At 37.8% G+C, this 19,293-nt stretch overlaps 1 protein-coding gene across 1 annotated transcript in view; it reads right to left on the minus strand.

Annotated features, from left to right (window-relative positions):
- Positions 1 to 2,510: 2,510 nt before the first annotated feature.
- Positions 2,511 to 19,293, minus strand: part of thsd7bb (thrombospondin, type I, domain containing 7Bb) — a 61,102-nt gene continuing 44,319 nt past the window's right edge. Inside the window, exons 13-28 of the mRNA XM_056248638.1 lie at positions 17,615 to 17,806; positions 17,222 to 17,530; positions 16,936 to 17,114; positions 15,075 to 15,229; positions 14,416 to 14,569; positions 13,245 to 13,383; positions 8,102 to 8,217; positions 7,901 to 8,015; positions 6,844 to 6,989; positions 5,527 to 5,701; positions 5,165 to 5,338; positions 4,781 to 4,876; positions 4,542 to 4,624; positions 3,557 to 3,749; positions 2,953 to 3,040; positions 2,511 to 2,611 (exon numbers count right to left, since the gene is read on the minus strand). Of these exons, the coding sequence (XP_056104613.1) occupies positions 2,533 to 2,611; positions 2,953 to 3,040; positions 3,557 to 3,749; positions 4,542 to 4,624; positions 4,781 to 4,876; positions 5,165 to 5,338; positions 5,527 to 5,701; positions 6,844 to 6,989; positions 7,901 to 8,015; positions 8,102 to 8,217; positions 13,245 to 13,383; positions 14,416 to 14,569; positions 15,075 to 15,229; positions 16,936 to 17,114; positions 17,222 to 17,530; positions 17,615 to 17,806 (2,393 nt within the window). The 3' untranslated portion in view covers positions 2,511 to 2,532. The remainder of the gene's footprint in view (positions 2,612 to 2,952; positions 3,041 to 3,556; positions 3,750 to 4,541; positions 4,625 to 4,780; positions 4,877 to 5,164; positions 5,339 to 5,526; positions 5,702 to 6,843; positions 6,990 to 7,900; positions 8,016 to 8,101; positions 8,218 to 13,244; positions 13,384 to 14,415; positions 14,570 to 15,074; positions 15,230 to 16,935; positions 17,115 to 17,221; positions 17,531 to 17,614; positions 17,807 to 19,293) is intronic.

Below are 19,293 nucleotides of genomic sequence, written 5' to 3' on the forward strand. Positions count from 1 at the left end.
CATATCTACAAAAAAGGCTGATCCAGTGTGGCAAAAACAGACATGTAAAATTAATGTCGTCCTTCATCAGTAACCAGATTGCGAGAGACAAAATACATTTTGATGCAAAAAGACTGCTGCTGTGGGCCGCCCATTTGCCTATAATGGGTAATTTGATCATCTTTGGCTGAATTTAGCTAGACAGAAAATAATTCAAGGTCCAAATAACCTACAATATTTTCCTTTGAGAGTAGTAAAAAGTCGTTTACCTCCACTCGTAAATCAATGAATCCAATTTCGAAATCTGGGCTGTTGGAAAACCTTATCAGTGACCTGATGCAAAGCGAGGAGTGAAGAAAACTCACTCAAATGCCTTGCACTCGATCAAAAACTCTCTTAATAAATCACTTTTGCTGATTACATTTTTTGTCATGCATTTATGCCAACATTCGAGTATTTAACCACATGCAGAAGCTAAAAAGATTTCAAGTCTTCAACAGTGAACAGTTCGCTTAAAAATGAAAACATACTTGTGGTTTATTTAAACTTTAAACAGCCATTTAGATTTGTTGTCACTGACGTCAAATGTGTCACGGCATGTCTGATATGTGTGAATATGAACAAGAACGAGCGAGATTGAGAAATCACTGCATGGAAGCAACTCAAATATTATGCTAAACTTCAACTCATTCTTTTGTTCCATGAAAATCACATAGGTTTGAAACAATATCATACCTTTATTGGTATAACTCTGTAAAATTTTATAAATTGTTTATAAGCTGATTTGAAAACTGCAAGCTGTAATAAATTACTTTTTAATTTTTTTTGAATGTTTAAATTAAGCAGTAATTTTTATCTTTTAAAAAAAAAAATCTTCATATCTTAAAAAAGAGAGAAAGAAATCTTGAACCAAAAGATTTCAAAATGGGATCTAACAGTGGTTCTCAACCAGAGGTCCTCAGCAAACCTGAACACATACACACAGAATGAAATAAACTTATTTAAATTAATATATTATTGTTATTAATATTATATTAAAAAAATCTAACTTAATTAAAATGGTTAAAAAAATGTTTTTTCTTGTCAATACATGTTTTTAATTGAAGAACATACAGTTCTTCAAACTTCTGGAATTATAATTATATATGGCTACTAATGCTTAAAACTCAGATGCTCTCTTAGGATGTCCTTGATACTGTATTGTATGCTTAGCTTATAGAGCGTCAAATCAGCATACAAGAACCAAAAACCTCAGGTAATTGGGATTTCTATCATAGCACTGCCATCTACTGGTCCTTGTGAATACATGCAGCTGTATAGCACCTGCATTTTCCTCATTTGACCTCATCTGTTGTAACTAATTCACATTCTAATTACAATTCATGAGAGGAATATGACAATCTGGGCTTGAATTTGGCTCAGTGTTTTGATACTGATCAGAAATGACAGCAGCACTGTTCCAGAACCGCAAAGACAGAGAGGAATCTGAAAGAGCGCAACCAGATAGTTAAACGCAGCGGAAATATGAAAGTCCTTTCAGTGCTTATTTAAATATACCACTCCTCTCTGAGATTCAGATTTATTTATAAACCACTCAAAGACACAGATAGAAAATATTCACATTACAGTATACACATTACAAAAGAACGTCACAACCTCATCAGGGGGTAACAAAGCATTTTAAATCCTGTGAAATCAAAACATTGTTGTCGATTTAAACCTAAATCGTTCAAACAGGGAGGCAATTTTTAAAGGCTATATAGGTTTTAAAACATAAATAAATGAATAAATATGGCACTTAAGATGGCACTAATGTAGTGCATCAGAAAACATCCCTTTGAAGGGGGATCTTTAAAGGGATAGTTCACCCAAAAATGAAAATTCTGTCATCACTTTCTCAGTCTCATGTAGTTTCAAACTCATATGACTGACTTTCTTCTGCGGAACGTAAGGAATTTTAATGAAATGTTTTTAAGAATCCTCTGGTTGCTCGTTTTCATGCACTGAATGGGAACAAAGCTTTCAAGCATTTCAAATAGTTGACACAAAAGATTCATAAAAGTAGTTCATACGACTGATTGTATTAAAAAAAAAAAAGAGTGGCCAAGATATTCTTTAGAAATTCTCTTTTTGTGTTTCACAGAAGATAGATATTAATACGGGTTTGGAATGACATGAGTGCGTGAAAAAAAAATCCTTTATGAGTGAACAGTTCCTTTAACATGTACAGAACAATCTCCTCATAATGGCCATTAAACAAACTCTCTGATTAACACATACACACATTCACGCACAGATCTTCACACAGACAAACATACACGCACTCACGCAATGGTTACTGTAGACATGATGTCACATCCTGTTTCGGCTTGTATGACATTTTCCAAGTTCTCCCGACAGCCTCCCGTTTAGTTTTTGTGCTGTTTAAACATCAGTTCTCCAGTCAACACCATCCCTGGTCTGGCTCTTTGTCATGCTCAGCTTGTAAAAGTTCATGCTGTGGCCTGAATGATGCCAGACGTCTGTTTTGAGCACTGCATACGCATGGTGGACTCACATATCCAAGTCCCCATCATATGCCAGAGCCAGTGCTTTCTGCGGACTGCTGCTGGGAATGTCCTCTGGGTTCTTACTGAAACGCAAAACATGTTTAAATATGTATAAACTCACTAAACTACCTAAGAATCAATTTGCATCATGATTTATTGCAGTTTAAACTATCACCACCAGAGTGCAGAACAAACACGTTTCATCTATGACATTTACCAATGAGGGAGGCATGAATGATTTGTGTTAAAATCATATGCCAGTGGTTTATTTATGGGATAATGCTCATTCAGGCAGTCATTATCTGAAACTAAACTGACGGGAGGGTGATTAGGACCCCGACTGTTTTATTATGTGAGAAGAAAGAGACCATAGAGTGACATGAAGCATATTAAACTAGCACAGCCATGTGAAAATCAGCCTCACCACAGTAGGAAGGACATCATGATGAGGAGGAGGATCACAACAAACCCAGCTGCCATCAGCCCATATACCCACAACTTGACGCGCCCATCTATCAGTCAAAATAAACATGAACATTTACAAAGCATGGCTCAACCAAAGCATTCTGGTTGAGAAAACTGGCTCTCGACCCCCAGCTGTCAATCAAACAATTCATCCAATAGAGTGCTGCAGGGATGACGTATTTTTCTAGGCCAAAACCTGGAAACCAGTTAGTATTTTAGCACTTCCGGTTAAATTATTATTATTTTTTTAACGAGTTATTGGTTAAATGCCTGAAATAGGGTCTGTGGTTAACACAAGTTCAAGATATTTTTATTCTCTGACATAAAATACATAAGTAATTTTTTTTTTTTTTTAAGCGTTTACTTGTGCTAACAACTGTCTAAATGGAACTACAGTCTCACAGAGCTTTTTTTTGGTTGGTCACAGAGCTTATTTTCTGCAATAATTCAAAAGCCAATGGAAAACTCCTATTGGGTTTTGTGTCGAGGTTACCAGGGTGATGCTAACTTCTGCCTACAAGAATACATCATCACTGAATCAGGCGTATGGTGGTTGTTAGTACCTGGTCCAAGAGGCTGTAGTGCCCAGTCCTTAATGAGGTTCTTGTTCCGAGTGTGCTCTGGTCTAAGACGTCCTGCGGTGGTTTTCACATCTGCCTTCTTATGGTCCAACCCTGGGGTTCTGGTACAGTAGTCAAGGAACCCATGAGAGGTCATGACCTCTGTGAAGCCCTTCTCACAACCACAAACTCCATTCTGACAGAAAGACAAGAGAGATTCTCGTAAAACATCAGAGTGAGTGGGCTGCTGGATATTAAAATGTGCTACGATCTTATGGAGACATACAGCTGTTAATTGCAAGGCATTAGAGGGTGAGATGAAGTTGTGATATATGATAATAAAGGGTTTTACGTCTCATCATAACAGAGTGAAACACTGTCGTAAGTCAAATGATACCACACTTAGTAAACTCAGCATCTGTCAAAGCTCATTTCCTTATAAAAACAATATCATTCACTTTCACATAATTATTATTATATACATATTAAAACCACCCCCAAATTTCCATTACTGTGATGAAAAAATATTTAACTGTATTGCATTTTTGAAATGCAACAATGCATCTAAGCAAATAAGACAATATTTTGAATTTTAATTTTAGTTTAAGTTGTAATAATTTTGTTGTGCGTTTGTCATTTTTATTAATTTTTAAAATATCTTTATATAGCTTTAATTAATTTTGATTTCAATCTTTTTTGTAAATTTCAGTTAATTGCTGACAATTTTTTTTTCAAGTTTAAGGTTTTGATCTAATATTTATATTTTATTTTTAGCTTTAATTAACCAAAAACATTTGTAATAGTTTTACTTTTAGTTAACAATAACAATGAGGAGGCAAGAGAGCAAAATGTGCATCATTTTTAAAATAAAATAAAAAATACGGTTACTATTTTGGTGCTTTTGGTTTTGGGATGAAATAGGACCTGGGCATGTTCAGCATCCGGGATAATGAATCAGATCATGCGTGTTCACAGTGTTCTGTGTTACCTGTGTGCAGAAGGAGAAGGGTTTGTTGCAGGGAGGGTGACACTGTCGTACCGCAGACGGCTGGTTCTGAGAGATGCAGCCTCCTAATGTAGAGGAACACTGATTACTTTAAGCCCAAATGAAAATTAATGGTTGTGTTTTTTCCAAGTCCTTTCCAATACCAAAAAGGGTATGAAATAAGACATGAATTTGCTTTCTTATAATAGTATTTTGAGGATGAATGCATTGATAGTGCGCACCCGTGACGTTGACTCCGTCAGAGCGCTGGCACCACACCAGCCTACGGTTATGCCTCCACTCACCGGTCATCCATTCATAACTAAGACACGTTCCTCCTGGAAGAACAGATGAAAACACACTAGAGTGCTTTTCTGGTTTAGTGGCTGAACAACACTTCCTGTTCATCACTTCTCAGTCTCAGAGCTATTTTCTCAAACAGTTAGAGAGGAAATAACATCTATGAAAAACAACAGCTTGGAAATGGTCCAAAGGAAGTTTGTTCAAACCAAAAAGAGTCCAAGTATTGTGTTCTTTTGAATGTGGTATTGGTATTGTGTTCATGACAAAAAAGCATTAAACTGCTTATGTTTTTTTTTTTTTTTTCACTATGGCTTCCCACAAACCTCGGCATGGCCGTGTCTCGTACATCTGGCTGGGACAGGAGTCCTGGTTCTCCGGGACTTGTGTGACTACGGCTCTAGAACGAGCCTGTCGACCCCACGTCTCAAAACTACGCCCATCCAAACACAGCAGCTGACATGGACTCCATGGTGACCACTTGGTTAGGTGACATTCTCCTGACGTGCGAGACAGAAAATGCAGTCGTTTCAAAGAGCTTCTAAATTACATTTGAAAATATATTCAAATAGAAAACCGTTATTTTAAATTGTAGAAATATTTCACAATATGACTGTTTTTACTGTATTTTTAATCAAAGCCTTGGTGAGCATAAGAGACTTAGTCTCTTATTGTTAGAGATGCAAACCTGGACAAGGGATTGTGCAGGGCTGCAATAACTCCATCTCACTGACTTTGCTCTGTGAATTTCCTACACACATCTTATCATCCACCGGAACAGGCTGAGGAGGACCTGAGAGAGAACCCCAGTGCACCACACAGGATATTTCCCTCCGACTTACTCCCTCGCCACAGTCGGCCCCCTGCAAAGAGAGAGAAAGATTACAGACAATGCCGATCTGAGCTGACAGCATCTGTCATGTTCATGATGTTATATTGGGCAGTTTAGATGTATTATGTCTTTTCTGCGTGAAGCTGAAATACTTCAGGTCGTTTATTTTTTCTAGAATTCTGTTATTTAGAAAGTGTGGGTAGAAAGAAACCACTCTAGATTTAGCCATAATATAATTGGCTCATAACATCATGATGTGGCCTCCGCACGGGCTCATGTCCAACATGATTCATAGCCAGAGAGTGTTTCTGATCTGTGGTGTTCTGATTGGCTAAAAAAGCGTGTTGACTTTTTTTTTGCTGCTTACAGAACCTGTCAAAGAGACACATCTGATTGCTCAGGACACCTATTTCAGTGGTTTTGTAGAGACGTTGTGTAAAAATGCACCTTTAATTGGTAGCCTTTATTCTAGAGAAACCTGGGACAAGGGATTTACAATTTTGTATCGTTTTTTATTTATTTATAGGCCTACCTAAAAATGTATTAGATTTTTTATTTTGTAATTATGTATTTTACACCCCCCAAAAATAATTTTACTTTATTTTTTCAATTCTTTACAGCCCAAAAAAATGGCATTAAAATTTTTTATAGGCAAAAAAACTACTTTTTACACCTAAAATTATATACGTTTTTTAGACCTAAAATTACTTTTGACATACACTATCGATCAAGAGTTTGGGTTTGGTAAATATTTTTAATATTTTTTTTTTTTTAAAGAAGCCTCACCAAGGCTGCGTTTATTTGATCAAAATTACAGTAAAAGCAATTACATTGTTAAAAACATGAATTTTGAGCATAATTACTTACATTCTTCAGTCGCATCATCCTTCAGAAATCATTCTAATATGCTGATTTAATGCTCAAGAAACAAATGAGACAGAACTCTGTCAGAGCTGTTTATAGCGGTGTAGCGAGGATAATTTGATCTCATGTGAGCTCAGGGGAAACCCTGTTATGATGGGCTCACTTTGACAGTTTAATGGAAAGTAGTAGCCTTTGGCTACGTGATCATCTTTGGTCTGTTCATTTGTGCTTGCAAAGGACAATGTCTCAGTGGCATCAGCAGTTGTTTGTTTGAGTTTAACTCAATCAGGGGCACTGCATCAATACTACCTCAACCCTGCATGGTCTCCAGTCCCCCCGTCTCCAGCTGTAGCAGGGCCTAATGGGACAGGGGCGAGTCTGGGAGAGTTGAGATGGACAGGGACGACCTCCCTCACTGGCAGGCTGCAGAACGACCCTGGAACGTGTCATTTGACCTGGAAAATTCACACACAGCAAGACACAAACACATGGGATCAGGACCTGAAGTCCAGTGTGAGCACTGTTTTCATGCTGAAATTGAATAAGCGCTCTGGGAAGAGTTTACTCATGGGACTGGCAGAGCCTAGGATGAAGATAAATGAGACTGATAATAGATTTTAATTAAGCCCCTAACAACAGCCGAGTTCAAGGAAGCATGACTGAACTCTCAAGGGTGTAAACATACAGGTGTGTTCTATCTTTCCAAAGATTCTAGATTCATATTAACTGGCCAAGGCTAAAAAGTGAAAGCAGAAAAGCACCACTAATGTTTTAATCAAAATTAAAAAATCCAATTATTATTGTAAAAAGGAATCACTTGCGCCTCAGCCTAGCCAGTGCTCTCGGAACAGGACACAACGATCTGAGAAAAAGGACCCAAGGTCTATGGGACCAAGGAGACGCATGTGCGTCGAAACGTTGGTCATTTTGCACTAATAAATTTATTAAAACGTTCTGTGCTCTGGTCCTGCTCCTTGGTCCCATAGACCTTGGGTCCTTTTTCTCCAATTATTATTATTATTGTTGTTCTTGATTTTATTGGCTAGTTTTGAAAAGGAAAGCACTTTATGTGTTTACATAAAAAACAACTATTATTATAAAACAATGCTAAATATTTATTTAGTAATATTAAATAATGAATTACTATTATTATTATTAATAATAATAATAATTATTTTATTGGCCAGTATTGAGAAGGAAAGCACTACTTGTTTTCTTCAAAACTATTTTTTTATATTATTATACAAAACTAAATTGAAAAAAATCCAATAAATAAAGTAAAAAGAAATAAAAAGCGAAATATTTATAATTATTATTATTATTATAATATTAACAATACTATTATTATATAAATTGGAGATCGTACTTTGGCTTCCACAGGTGTGTGAACATTCTGACCAGGTGGACCACTCTGTAATCAGGCAATTAACAGGGCAGCCCACCTCACAGGGGGCAGAGAGCTTTCCACGTGAAGGACCCAACTAGAAAAGATAAGAAACCAATAAAAACATTGGATTCCTATTGAGCATTTATTGTGAAAGAATTCCAGTGAGAAAAGAACAGTCACCTCTTTGCACATGCTCAGTTCCACCAGCTTCCCATCGCTGCGGACACAGTTCAGGAGTCGAGTCTTAATCCCCCGGCCACACACTGCGTTTTCACTGAGCTGACAGCTACTCCAGTCTTCAACACACACACACACACACACACACACACACACACACACACACACACACACACACACACACACACACACACACACACACACACACACACACACACACACACACACACACACACACACACACACACACACACACACACACACACACTTTACTCCCTGCACTACGCAGAACAATTTTTTGACAATCTGTAAATTGTGATAGTGTGAACCAGTGGCGAGGCTACATTAGGGCCAGGATGGCACTGGTCCTCTCAGATTGATGGCTGGTTTAATTAACCCAATTAAATGAGACACCAAATCGTTGTTGTTTTTTTGTGGGAAAGAAGAAAAATCCTGCAAAAATGACAATAATAACTTAAATACATGAACATAGGAACTAATTGCATGTGTAAACATGTAAAGAATAAAGCAAAAATTAATAAGATCCTGGTGGATGAGCGCTGATCTTCCAGTTGTGTGCTTCTATATAGAGTCATTTTATTCATCTATGATATACTTCACAGTTAAGTTATATTACTTTTAATACGATTTTTTATCATATCAAAATTTTATGCCACTCAAATTTCATAATTCTTGTGACCAATTTCAATATCACAAAAAATAATAGTAGCTTAAGAAAAGAATCTCAAGCTTACTGATGACAAGAGTCACAAATAACAATAGAACAAAGGCACATAAGAAATCGACCTACTTGAAAAACTTAAAGCACTGAATAATATTATATTGTATAAAGTAATCAAATAAATAATACATAGTTTTCACTATAAATTCAACATTCATTCTTATTAATTTTACAAAAGTGATTCAGTCAAGGGCAGTAAATAACTTTATTTCTAATGTTTGATTAACATTATTGCACAAATGGCGACAGCAGCTTTATTAGCAGCTACTGTCACTTTAAGACCTCAGGGTCGGAACTCAAGTGCGCTGTGCAAAACCATGTGCAAAACCGTCTCAAGTTCACCATGGTCTCAAAACCAAAATGAATTCTCTCCCGCTGCTTACTGTGCCTGAGCAGTTTAAAATAATTTGTATCCAAACCACAATGTTTAAAAACGCGTTTAAATTATAAACTTGTATCATGATGGCGCAGGAAAATGTACATATTTCTACCGGATATATTATCGCCAGCCCTTTAGGCGAAAATAGAGTTTGATCAAACACAAAAGCATCATACATCCATCAAGTTAATAATCAAACTTACCGAACATTTTTGGGGTCGATGATGACGCATGTGTTTTAAGAATAGAATGAAGTGAAGAGTGGATGCGATTGATTGGTTGATGCGTATATTCTAATAAGGCGCAGGCAGCCATCTATAGGCCTACGTGCAGCAGCAGGTAGATCGTTCACAAGTTAAATATATAATAAATGTATTTGTTATATCAAATTAAAACGTGACGTTTCAATTCACCATTCCTTGCTGCCCACGGGGGTTTGATTGACAGGCGAACTGGCAGGGTCGGCGCCACGAGGGGGCCCCAGGGGGCCTGGCCCGGCCACCTCGGTCACTGTGCCCCCTCACCTCTGGTCAGTACATCACCCTGCCTCGGAAAGCGATTTCAGCCGCTGAGACTCAGCAACAGGCACACTACCACTGTGCCCTCTTATGACATATAATTAACTTAACTACACATTTATATATAGAGGCCTATATAGAAAAAACTATTTTGTAAATTAATTTAGTTTTACCTTGATTAAATCAGCTTTGCAACTTTGCATTTGCGACAGGCGATTAACTAAATTACGTCACTAGCAGCTGAAGAAAATACGCAACGAATGAAAAGACCTCGTTCTGAGAAAGTTTAACACTTCCACTCGTCGACTGCAGCTTTTCTAAAGGGATGTGTTTTTGCTTTTTTGTCTTTGTTACTAATATGATTGATTATATAGCCAGTCAGGGGTGGCGCCAGAGAATTTTTAACGCAGTTGCTGAGGGGGTGCTAGATCATTGACAAGGGGAGCTGCGCAATTATATATTATATATTTATACTATTAATAAATGAGCAAAACTTGGCCACTCAATATTTAATATTCAATTATTTTAATTTTCACAATTAAAGTTTTCATTTTACTAAATTGAACAAGCACAACATTCAGCATTCAATCAAATATGCTTAAAGATTTATTATTAATAATGTTATTTCAACATAATATCTCCTTATTTCGACATAATATGTGTGCGTGCATAAAGCAAGATGCTTGCAAATCCGGTGACAGGTGATTTTTATTAATAAAATATTTTTTTTCTGTGTCAGCTGCAAGATCCGTGAACGCGCCTATTCACATATTGGATTACATAACCAGGGAGTAACCTAGGCTATTTCTTTTCGTTTTGAATTGTTTCGTTTAAAGACACTTCAAGCTTTATATATTTCTCATCTGTGAGGCATATGCTGAGTTTTGGTTAATTTATGATGAGATGCGCTCCAGTTCACGTGCAATGCAAGTGATCGCGCAGGCGCCTCCATGTCATGATTATATTGTCTGCTATATTTGCTATCCAGGAAATTGGTTGATGAAAAATGTATTAAAATTAAGATACAATTTATACAAAACGAAATTCACTTTAAAGAAAGGCTCTCTACAAAACAAAACGTACATTGCCTCTTATATTGAGTGGGTCAAAATCATTTCTGACCCACTCAATGTCTCCCGATATATACATCCTATCTTACTCATGCTGTTAACTTTTCATAATCAACAAAAATGGGAAAATATTCCATACAATAAAATATAATAAAATATATATAACTAATATTGTAACAAATATAAAACTAAATGCGCTTATTTAATGGCTACAACACGTATAGTAGGCCTATTTGTACGAATTCCTGCACATTAATTTAATTCTGAATTTTGCACTCGTAAGTTGAAAGGCATTTTTGTGTGTATAGTAACACATATCTGCAACATTTATCAAGTTCACGGATATTGTGCATGCATTTATTAATCATTATGATAGGCTACTAAAATCATAATAAAGTGCTGTACTATGTGCAAAAAAATCAGATCATAAGCCAAGAATATTGACGCAACGCGTTTAATTACATAAAGCATTTTCCTCCCAGGAAAACCATTATAAGAACGCTTGGTTTAATGCAGATTAGAATGTCCCAGCAGTTGTTATGTCGAAATAACGAGATACGATGTCGAAATAACAGATAGGCCTATTATGCCGAAATAATATTATGTTGAGTGGCTCTGTATCGTCGCGTCGGGTATGGTGGCATGATGGGGTTGTTGTTTTTTAATTAAAAGTGTGTGTATTGTTATTATTATTATTTTTGAGGGTGGGAGAGGCCCCCCCAGTGACACATCGAAGCCCCCTCGTTCCGTATGTCCTGGCGCCGACCCTGCGAACTGGCCAATCATAACGCCGAATAGGTACGCAATTTTGTCCGACAACAAAGCTGTCAGTAGATTAACGTCGGTGGACTTGAACTTGAAAACGGTAATGTTTAAATGACAATATTTGAAAGTTGAGACTTTGTTTCATATCAACAGTAAGCTGCTCTGATCTCTCTCTCTCGTAGTCACTCGGTGTAACGTTAGTCTTTGCCACGCGATGTATTTTTCACTGCGTGAGTGAGAACATGATATGCGTGACTCGTGAGAGCCGCCTGGCGTGTCACACAGTAACTAAAAAAGGCGGGTCTTTGCGAACGGTCACTATCCACCTTATTCCTGACAAGCTTACTGCGTTTTGAATTATGGGCGGCACTTCCGGTTTGGGGAACTTCCATTCAAAAAGACTGAAACGAATCATTTCAAATCATAAGGTTGCCCTACAAATAAACCTGATCCGTCAGTTTGACTTAATGAGCAATCAGTTTTCTTTCATGTTTTATCTAAGAATAACATGAGAATAACGTAACACTTGGTATTTTAACGTGACATGTTATAACAAGAATATCCATAGTAAGAGCTCTGCATTCTTTTCCTCATGATTATTTTCTTTTTTTCCTTTTGAATTCCGCTGTAATAGTATGACAAAGGTCAACACATACTGCACATTTGTGGTCTGTTCTCCCGATTTAATTTACTATGTATACCATTAATAATGCACTGGGATCCTCTCCAAATCCTCACGTCTCTTTCCAGGTTTGGTTTCACGGGTAAATACAATTTATTATCTGTCAAAATGACTGAAATCACTTTAAAATAGTATCACGTAATGCTGAAGTAAAACACTTTTTTATTAAGGCAACGTTACATAATACAGATCACCACAGTGATATTTAACCGACCGATTTAGCTGTGGAAAGTTGCTTTTGAGATTATTCATGGTCTGTTGAAAGTTAGCTTGTTGATGCTTTTACACTTTTAAATGTCCTTTTAATGTTCAATGGTTGAAGGGTGAGTAGAATAATGTAATGTCATCGTAAAAGGTTTAAAAATCTATTATTGCGTCCATAGAGCTTAGTCTTTCACTGATTGTTTACATCTTACCGGAAGTTACACCCATAATTCGCGCAAAGCGTCATGGGGCGCAGGAATACTGTGGATAATATTAATGATAATGATTCCATGATAATGCATGGAATATACGGCAAAGCACCACTAAATAACAGGGCTAATTTGTGGGGGGCGTTGCGTGGTAAGGCTTTGGCAATCAGATGGCTAGTATCTACTCCACAGCCAATCACGGGCCCCCTCCTTGCTCGGGCCCCGGGGCTTTAGCCCCGCCTAGCCCTATTGTTAATGCGGCCGTGGATATCGGTCTCTATACCTAAACAATTATGCTTGATGTATTCTGTTAGTTGAGACCTTTTCAACGATATATGAGACTAACTGTTATGCATGATGCTCAACAGATCACATGTTTACATTTTTATTTTCAATTTAGGCATATTTTATTCAGCTATTTTTTTAGGTGTCAAAATTTGCATCTATATTTTTTATCTCATGTATTGTAAAATGCTGTACTTCAGTTTGAGGGCACTGAGGTCCACCCTGTTTCACCAAGGTCCACTCACTTTAAAATGTCTGGCCTCGCCACTGGTGTGAATGTTTGTTACAGTACCTGAGTAAACGTAGGAGTATTTGAGACAGGTCATATTGATACAGGATTGAGTCTGGTTTAGATCAGGGCAGGTATGATCTCCTTCTGGCCACCGCAAAACAGTTCTACTCCTCCACCTCAAATCACCAGAGTTACAATCCTTGGGGAATGCAGACATCAATCACACCAGTATAACATCATACATATACAACGCATTCTCATCCCAAGGCGTCATATACTGACGCTTTTGCCAAAGCGTCTATATCCAACGCACTGTTACGCACATGGCACCCTTTAGCGTCAATGTGAGACGCTGATATGTGGCGCCTCCTAGTGGTCTAATCCTAACACTACCCCACACCTAAACCTACCCATAACCGAAGCGTGTTATATTGACGCTAAAGGGTGCCATGTGCGTCGGATGTAGACTTTGGCAAAAGCGTCAGTATATGACTAATAGGGACTTTTCATTCATTGTGTTTACAGAAATGCATTTACAACGGAAGTCTTTAAACTCACCCCAAAAACTTCTGGAACTCCAAAATGTAAGTAGTTTAATCTTAATTATAATTATTGTAGTTACTTATTTTAATCTTTTAATATTGTTGTGGTCATTGGCGTTGGAGTAAAAAAGGTTGTAACTGTTGTAAGTGGATTTTTCTCTATGTAAACCGTTGAGTATCAAGATAAAAATGACAGGCTTTAGGATATATTTAATATAACAGGTTAGTAAGCAATTCTGCCCCATTTGTGTCATGTCAAGAAGCATAATTTAAAAGTCATGTGGCTACACCTTCAAAACAATGTGCATTTTATTGTTTATTCAGGTGCGGTAACTTGCACCCTAGACGTCCATTAAAGTGCATTACTGTAATAAGTACTGTAAAGCTTGTTTTTGCTAATGTACTAGGGACTATATTTTTCAGTGGTAATCAACAAGTGCTAAACATGCACATTCCAATCAATTCACCATTTGACATTTTTAGAAATTAATTATTATTTACTTATTAATGCACCTATTTTTATTGTGGGAACTTTCAACCGTCCATCATCCAACAGGAATATATTGTATTATTGTATAAGTAATAAATGTTCATTTTAGTCATCCCATCATGACAAGCTTCCCTCCATCCTGACATTTTATTATCCATTCATCAACCCCTCCATCTATTCCTCCATCAGTCAAACTGACCACTGTACATTTGCTCCACTGGCTCCACTCTGATGTCACACAGTGGGCGGGGCACGGCAGTAGACAGGTCTCAGCTGCGATTGGCTGTTCCTCCTGGGCACACAGTGAGTCATCCACAACCTCATCCTGGTTTTCTCCTCCCCTTTTCAAGCAGCTTTCAGTCAGGGACAAACAAAAGTTTTTTATATAATTTAAATGAAACTATAAAGAGCCTAAAAGTCAGACGTGGTCTAGGGTTTTTGTGGCGCCTCTCAGTCAGGGTTAGAGCACAAATAGAACCAGAAAACATTGTTGTTCAGTTATAACATTACCCATAGTATCCCATCATCCCCTCCTGACCTCACTTTAGACTGAAGGGCAGAGTTATGACCTCACTTATCTTTAAGAAGAAGAGTTATGACCCCATGAATCTGTTTGGCACTGATGTGACCTCTCCTCGGTTCTGAACGCTGACTTATGAGACAATTTTGCTGTGTGACGCACACAGGATCTGTTTTATCATTGTACCACAGAGGTAAAACACAATATATTGTGCTGCTGTATTGTGGCAGAATGGGGACATTTTAAAAAGACATTCTCAGTACGAGACACAACTTCTTTTTAATTAAACTTTTAAAGAGATAATTTGCTCATTTAAAGACTAAGCGTGATAAGCTCACTGGATTTTGCAGGTCCGGAAACCCTCTCCGCAGGAAGGCTGTGTCGATCCAGTGTTCGTGAGATTGTTTGGTGGCGTTATGATGCACATGGACCAGGACTCCACTTCCCACACATACTGACTGCAGTCAGAGTAACAGGGAAGTACCTCAGACACCTGATCACAGACAACATAGCTATGATTTTAGTTATGGCAGCATGCACACAAGTGTGTGTTGTGCATCTCACAAAGTGTGTATAGAAAAAAGATAACATGCTAATATTTATACAGGCAGACACACACACACACACACACACACACACACACACACACACACACACACACACACACACACACTTTTAAGGACAAAATATTACACACACACACACACACACACACACACACACACACACACACACACACACACGCACACACACACACAAATCTCTAGAGTACTCACCTGAGCCTTTGTAGATATTCATATCAGCAGAATATGACCAGCAGCAAAACCACAAGAAAGAAAGAGGAATGAATGGGGAAAAGGAAGGGGAAAAGAAAGGAAGAGGATATAAAAGGGGAAATGAAATATGAATAGGAAAGTGGAATGGGAAGAGGCAAAAAGTAGAGCAAAGCAGAGGAAAATAAGAAGTAAAGAAAGGAAATAAAAATAAAGGAAAACAAAGGCAATAAAAAATAAAGGGAAGGGGAAGGAAAAGGAATTGGAAAATGAAAAGAAACAAATGTATAAAGAAAAGGATATGAAAGAAAGGAAGAGGAAATTAATGGAGAAAGGAAGAAGAAAGGAAAAAAGGAAAGTACCAAAATAGGAAAGTAAAGCAAAGCAAAGGAAATGAAAAAGGAAAGAAATGAAAATAAAAAGAAAGAAAATTTAAAAAATGGGGAAAGGAAAAGGGAAATGAAATGAATAAAATGAATGGGGAAGGAAACAGAAAAGGAAAGTAAATGAAAAGAAATGGGAAAGAAAATGGAACAAATGCATAGAGAAAAAGAATATGAAGAAAGAGGAAAGGAAAAGAAAGGGAAATTGTAAAATAAATTAAATTAAATTAAATAGGAATAGGAAAGGGAAATTGAAAAAAGTGGAAAGTAAACGTAAAGCAAAGGAAAGAAAGAAAAAAGTGGGGAAAGGAAAAGGAAATGAAAGGAATGGGAAAAGGAAAATAAAAGGAAAAAGTATTAATGCAGAAAGAAAAGGAAATGAAAGCAAGAGGAAGTGGAAAGTAATAGGGAAAGGAAGGAGGAATAGGAAAACAGGAAATTGAAAAAGGGAAAGAAAAGGAAATAATTTCTATTAGTTTCTACTGGAAGATGTTTGCCCCCACCGTAGATTCGTTATTTAGTGGTTCATTTATATGAGGGAAACTGAGCTGAAGGAAATGCTTGCTGACTCCAGTTCAGATCCATGAAACTTTAATGCTGCTTGACCTGCCCTGATGGAAAATAAAATAAAGAGAGTGAAATAAAAGGAAAAAGAGCAAAAAGATGGGGGGATAAGAGGTTCAGTCCCCGGAGGTCTTGATCCTCTCCAGTCTTGTCTTATGTAGTTGAGCTGAAAGTGGGCAGGCAGGGGAAGACCCCCAAAGCCAGGCCAGATAAATAAAACATTACACACACACACACACACACACACACTGCCTTGTCCTCGGTGACTCCCGCTCACATATGAACAAACACTATTCATGAATATATGAACACATACAATTTAAGCATACACGTGTGTTCATGTGTACAGCAGCATGTGATTTTTTTAGGCTATTTTAAATAGACTGAACTGTCAATCTCAATTGTAAATCTAATGCAAAATGTCTCTGGATATTTAAAGTTATCAGAACAACTCTATCTAAGTGTAAAATTATTCTCACCTGATTTTTGTAATTGAGTTTTGGGCAGGGTCGACCTCCATTGAAAGGCTTCTCTCGTAGCCACTGAGAGCGAACTTTCACACCCCCACCACAGGAGGCGCTGCAGGCGGACCAATTCGACCACTCACTCAGCTTACAGTCCGTAAAACAGGGCACACGACACACTTCTTCTTCATAACCTGTAACAGCATGCATGGCACTTACTACTTAGCGATACATTTAATATATAGTATAACTAATAATAGTATAAAACAATAAGATATATATATTTTGAAGAGCACATCACCAGGGCTGCTACAGAGGTCCGGATCCACCAGTTTCCCCAGGTGATCGAGACAGGCAAGAGCTCTGTAGCGCTTCCCGTGCCCACACTCGCTGTCCTTCCTCTGAGCTCGCCAGTCCTGGACTGTCTTTTGGCCTTGGTGGGAAACTCCTTGGATGAAAGGATGGCCAGCAATATTCTTTACTGGTGAAAGCAAACAAGGAGACCAGGGACCCTGAGGCTTGGTGTGAAATTCGGAACAAGGACAAGCTTCTTTCTCCATGAGAGGAAACAACTCCTCCTGTTGGCATCGCCAGCGCTTCTTACTGCGACCTGAGAGTTTGGACGGAAGGGGAGCTTGGATGGTGTGTGTGCTTTCAGAAAAACATTGTGATAATCAGAATGCAGTCTGGTTACCTATCAGAGATCGGGTGCGGGTGCGCCAGCTTCCACAGCCTTGACATTGGGTGAATCTGCTCCAGGAGGTGAAGCTACATTCATCTCTACATGGCACACGACACTCCCTCACCGGGATGGGCATCACTCCTGCCCACCTCACGCAGTCTGTCATATCTGCTGGAGAATCATCTGCACCAACACACGACACCTCTGCAAACATGACAAAGAGGAAAAAGAGAAAGGCAAAGACATTTTTTTATTTTCTTCAAAAGTAGTATAAAATATGTTGGACAATGTCAAACCAGCATTATTTTAGTATCATTCAGATATTATTTAAGTTTTTATTAAAGTCCCCCTGTAGTGAAAATCACGTTTTTAATGTTGTTTATATGTCTATGTGGTGTTTTTAATATGCTTTAAAGGGATAGTTCACTTTGAAATAAATTTGTGGTATGTTTTAGCTTACCTCAAGGGCATCCAAGATGTAGGTGTCTTTGTGTCCACAGTATTTTCAATTTTGATATTTTTAGGTCAAACCGTTCTTGTCTGTCAGTCATATAATGCAGGTCTATGGTCACCACCTCAAAGAGCATGCACAGAGAAGTCCAAATTAAACATGATTTATATCAACAAACGTTGTCTGTTGATATATCGAAATCGTCTTCCATTGCGATTTCCTGTATATCTAAATATGTTTAGATCTTCACAGTGAAAGGTAACACTTCTGAAATGTCTGTGTAAACAATGAGTGACGTACACGCGCGAGAGATCACTTCCGGCGCTTGCGCAGACCGAAGCGCCCGCGCCCTCAGATCACTTGAACGTGGCTGTGGTTACAAGAGGTAAAAACTATATAAATACTGTTCGTTTTCTCACACAAACCGCTCGTTTCGTGTCTTAGGCCATCAATGTGTACTTACATTTACGAGTCATTAAATCATGTTTAATTTGGACTTCTCTGTGCATGCTCTTTGAGGTGGTGACCATAGACCTGCATTATTATATGACTGACAGACAAGAACGGTTTGACCTAAAAATATCAAAATTGAAACTACTGCGGAAACAAAGACACCTACATCTTGGATGCCCTTGAGGTAAGATAAAACATACCAAAAATTAATTTCAAAGTGAACTATCCCTTTAAGACAAGCCATGTGCAAACTTATCAGTTAAACACCATTGCTGAGTATTTTCTCCTTAAAAGTGCCGTGATAAAAAAACAAAACGGTTTGAAATCGCCGTTGTTCTCTAACATGTAAACAATCCCGTCAACGTCCGGGCGGGCTTTATATCATTAACTATGACCGCTCTGAAGCAGGGGAGTCTCAAGAGAAGCCAGGTTATTTCAGTGTATTTTTCTGTTGATATGAAAAATCAGGAACATTTAGCAATATAGCGGGTGAATTATTTAAATGACGTTTATTACAATGTTATGATGAACTATATGCCTTTCTCCACTGACGTTCTAAATTGTTCAAAGCGTTTATACGAATGCTGATTTGTAGAAGGCAGCTGTCTGACTCTGAGATGGTGAACGGGAACATAGTTTGTGTAACATTAGCAACACATTATTAGCTGTGTGATAACGTCAAGCAAAATTCGAATCATATCAATAACCGTGATGTGCCCGACGTAGAGAGCAATACATAAAACGGATTACCATTCTAATGCATCGACTTATATCTTCACTCTTCTAG

The sequence above is a fragment of the Rhinichthys klamathensis genome, unplaced genomic scaffold (genome assembly GCF_029890125.1).
Source record: "Rhinichthys klamathensis goyatoka isolate OS25496 unplaced genomic scaffold, OSU_Roscu_1.1 h1tg000056l_1, whole genome shotgun sequence".
Lineage (NCBI taxonomy): Eukaryota > Metazoa > Chordata > Actinopteri > Cypriniformes > Leuciscidae > Rhinichthys > Rhinichthys klamathensis.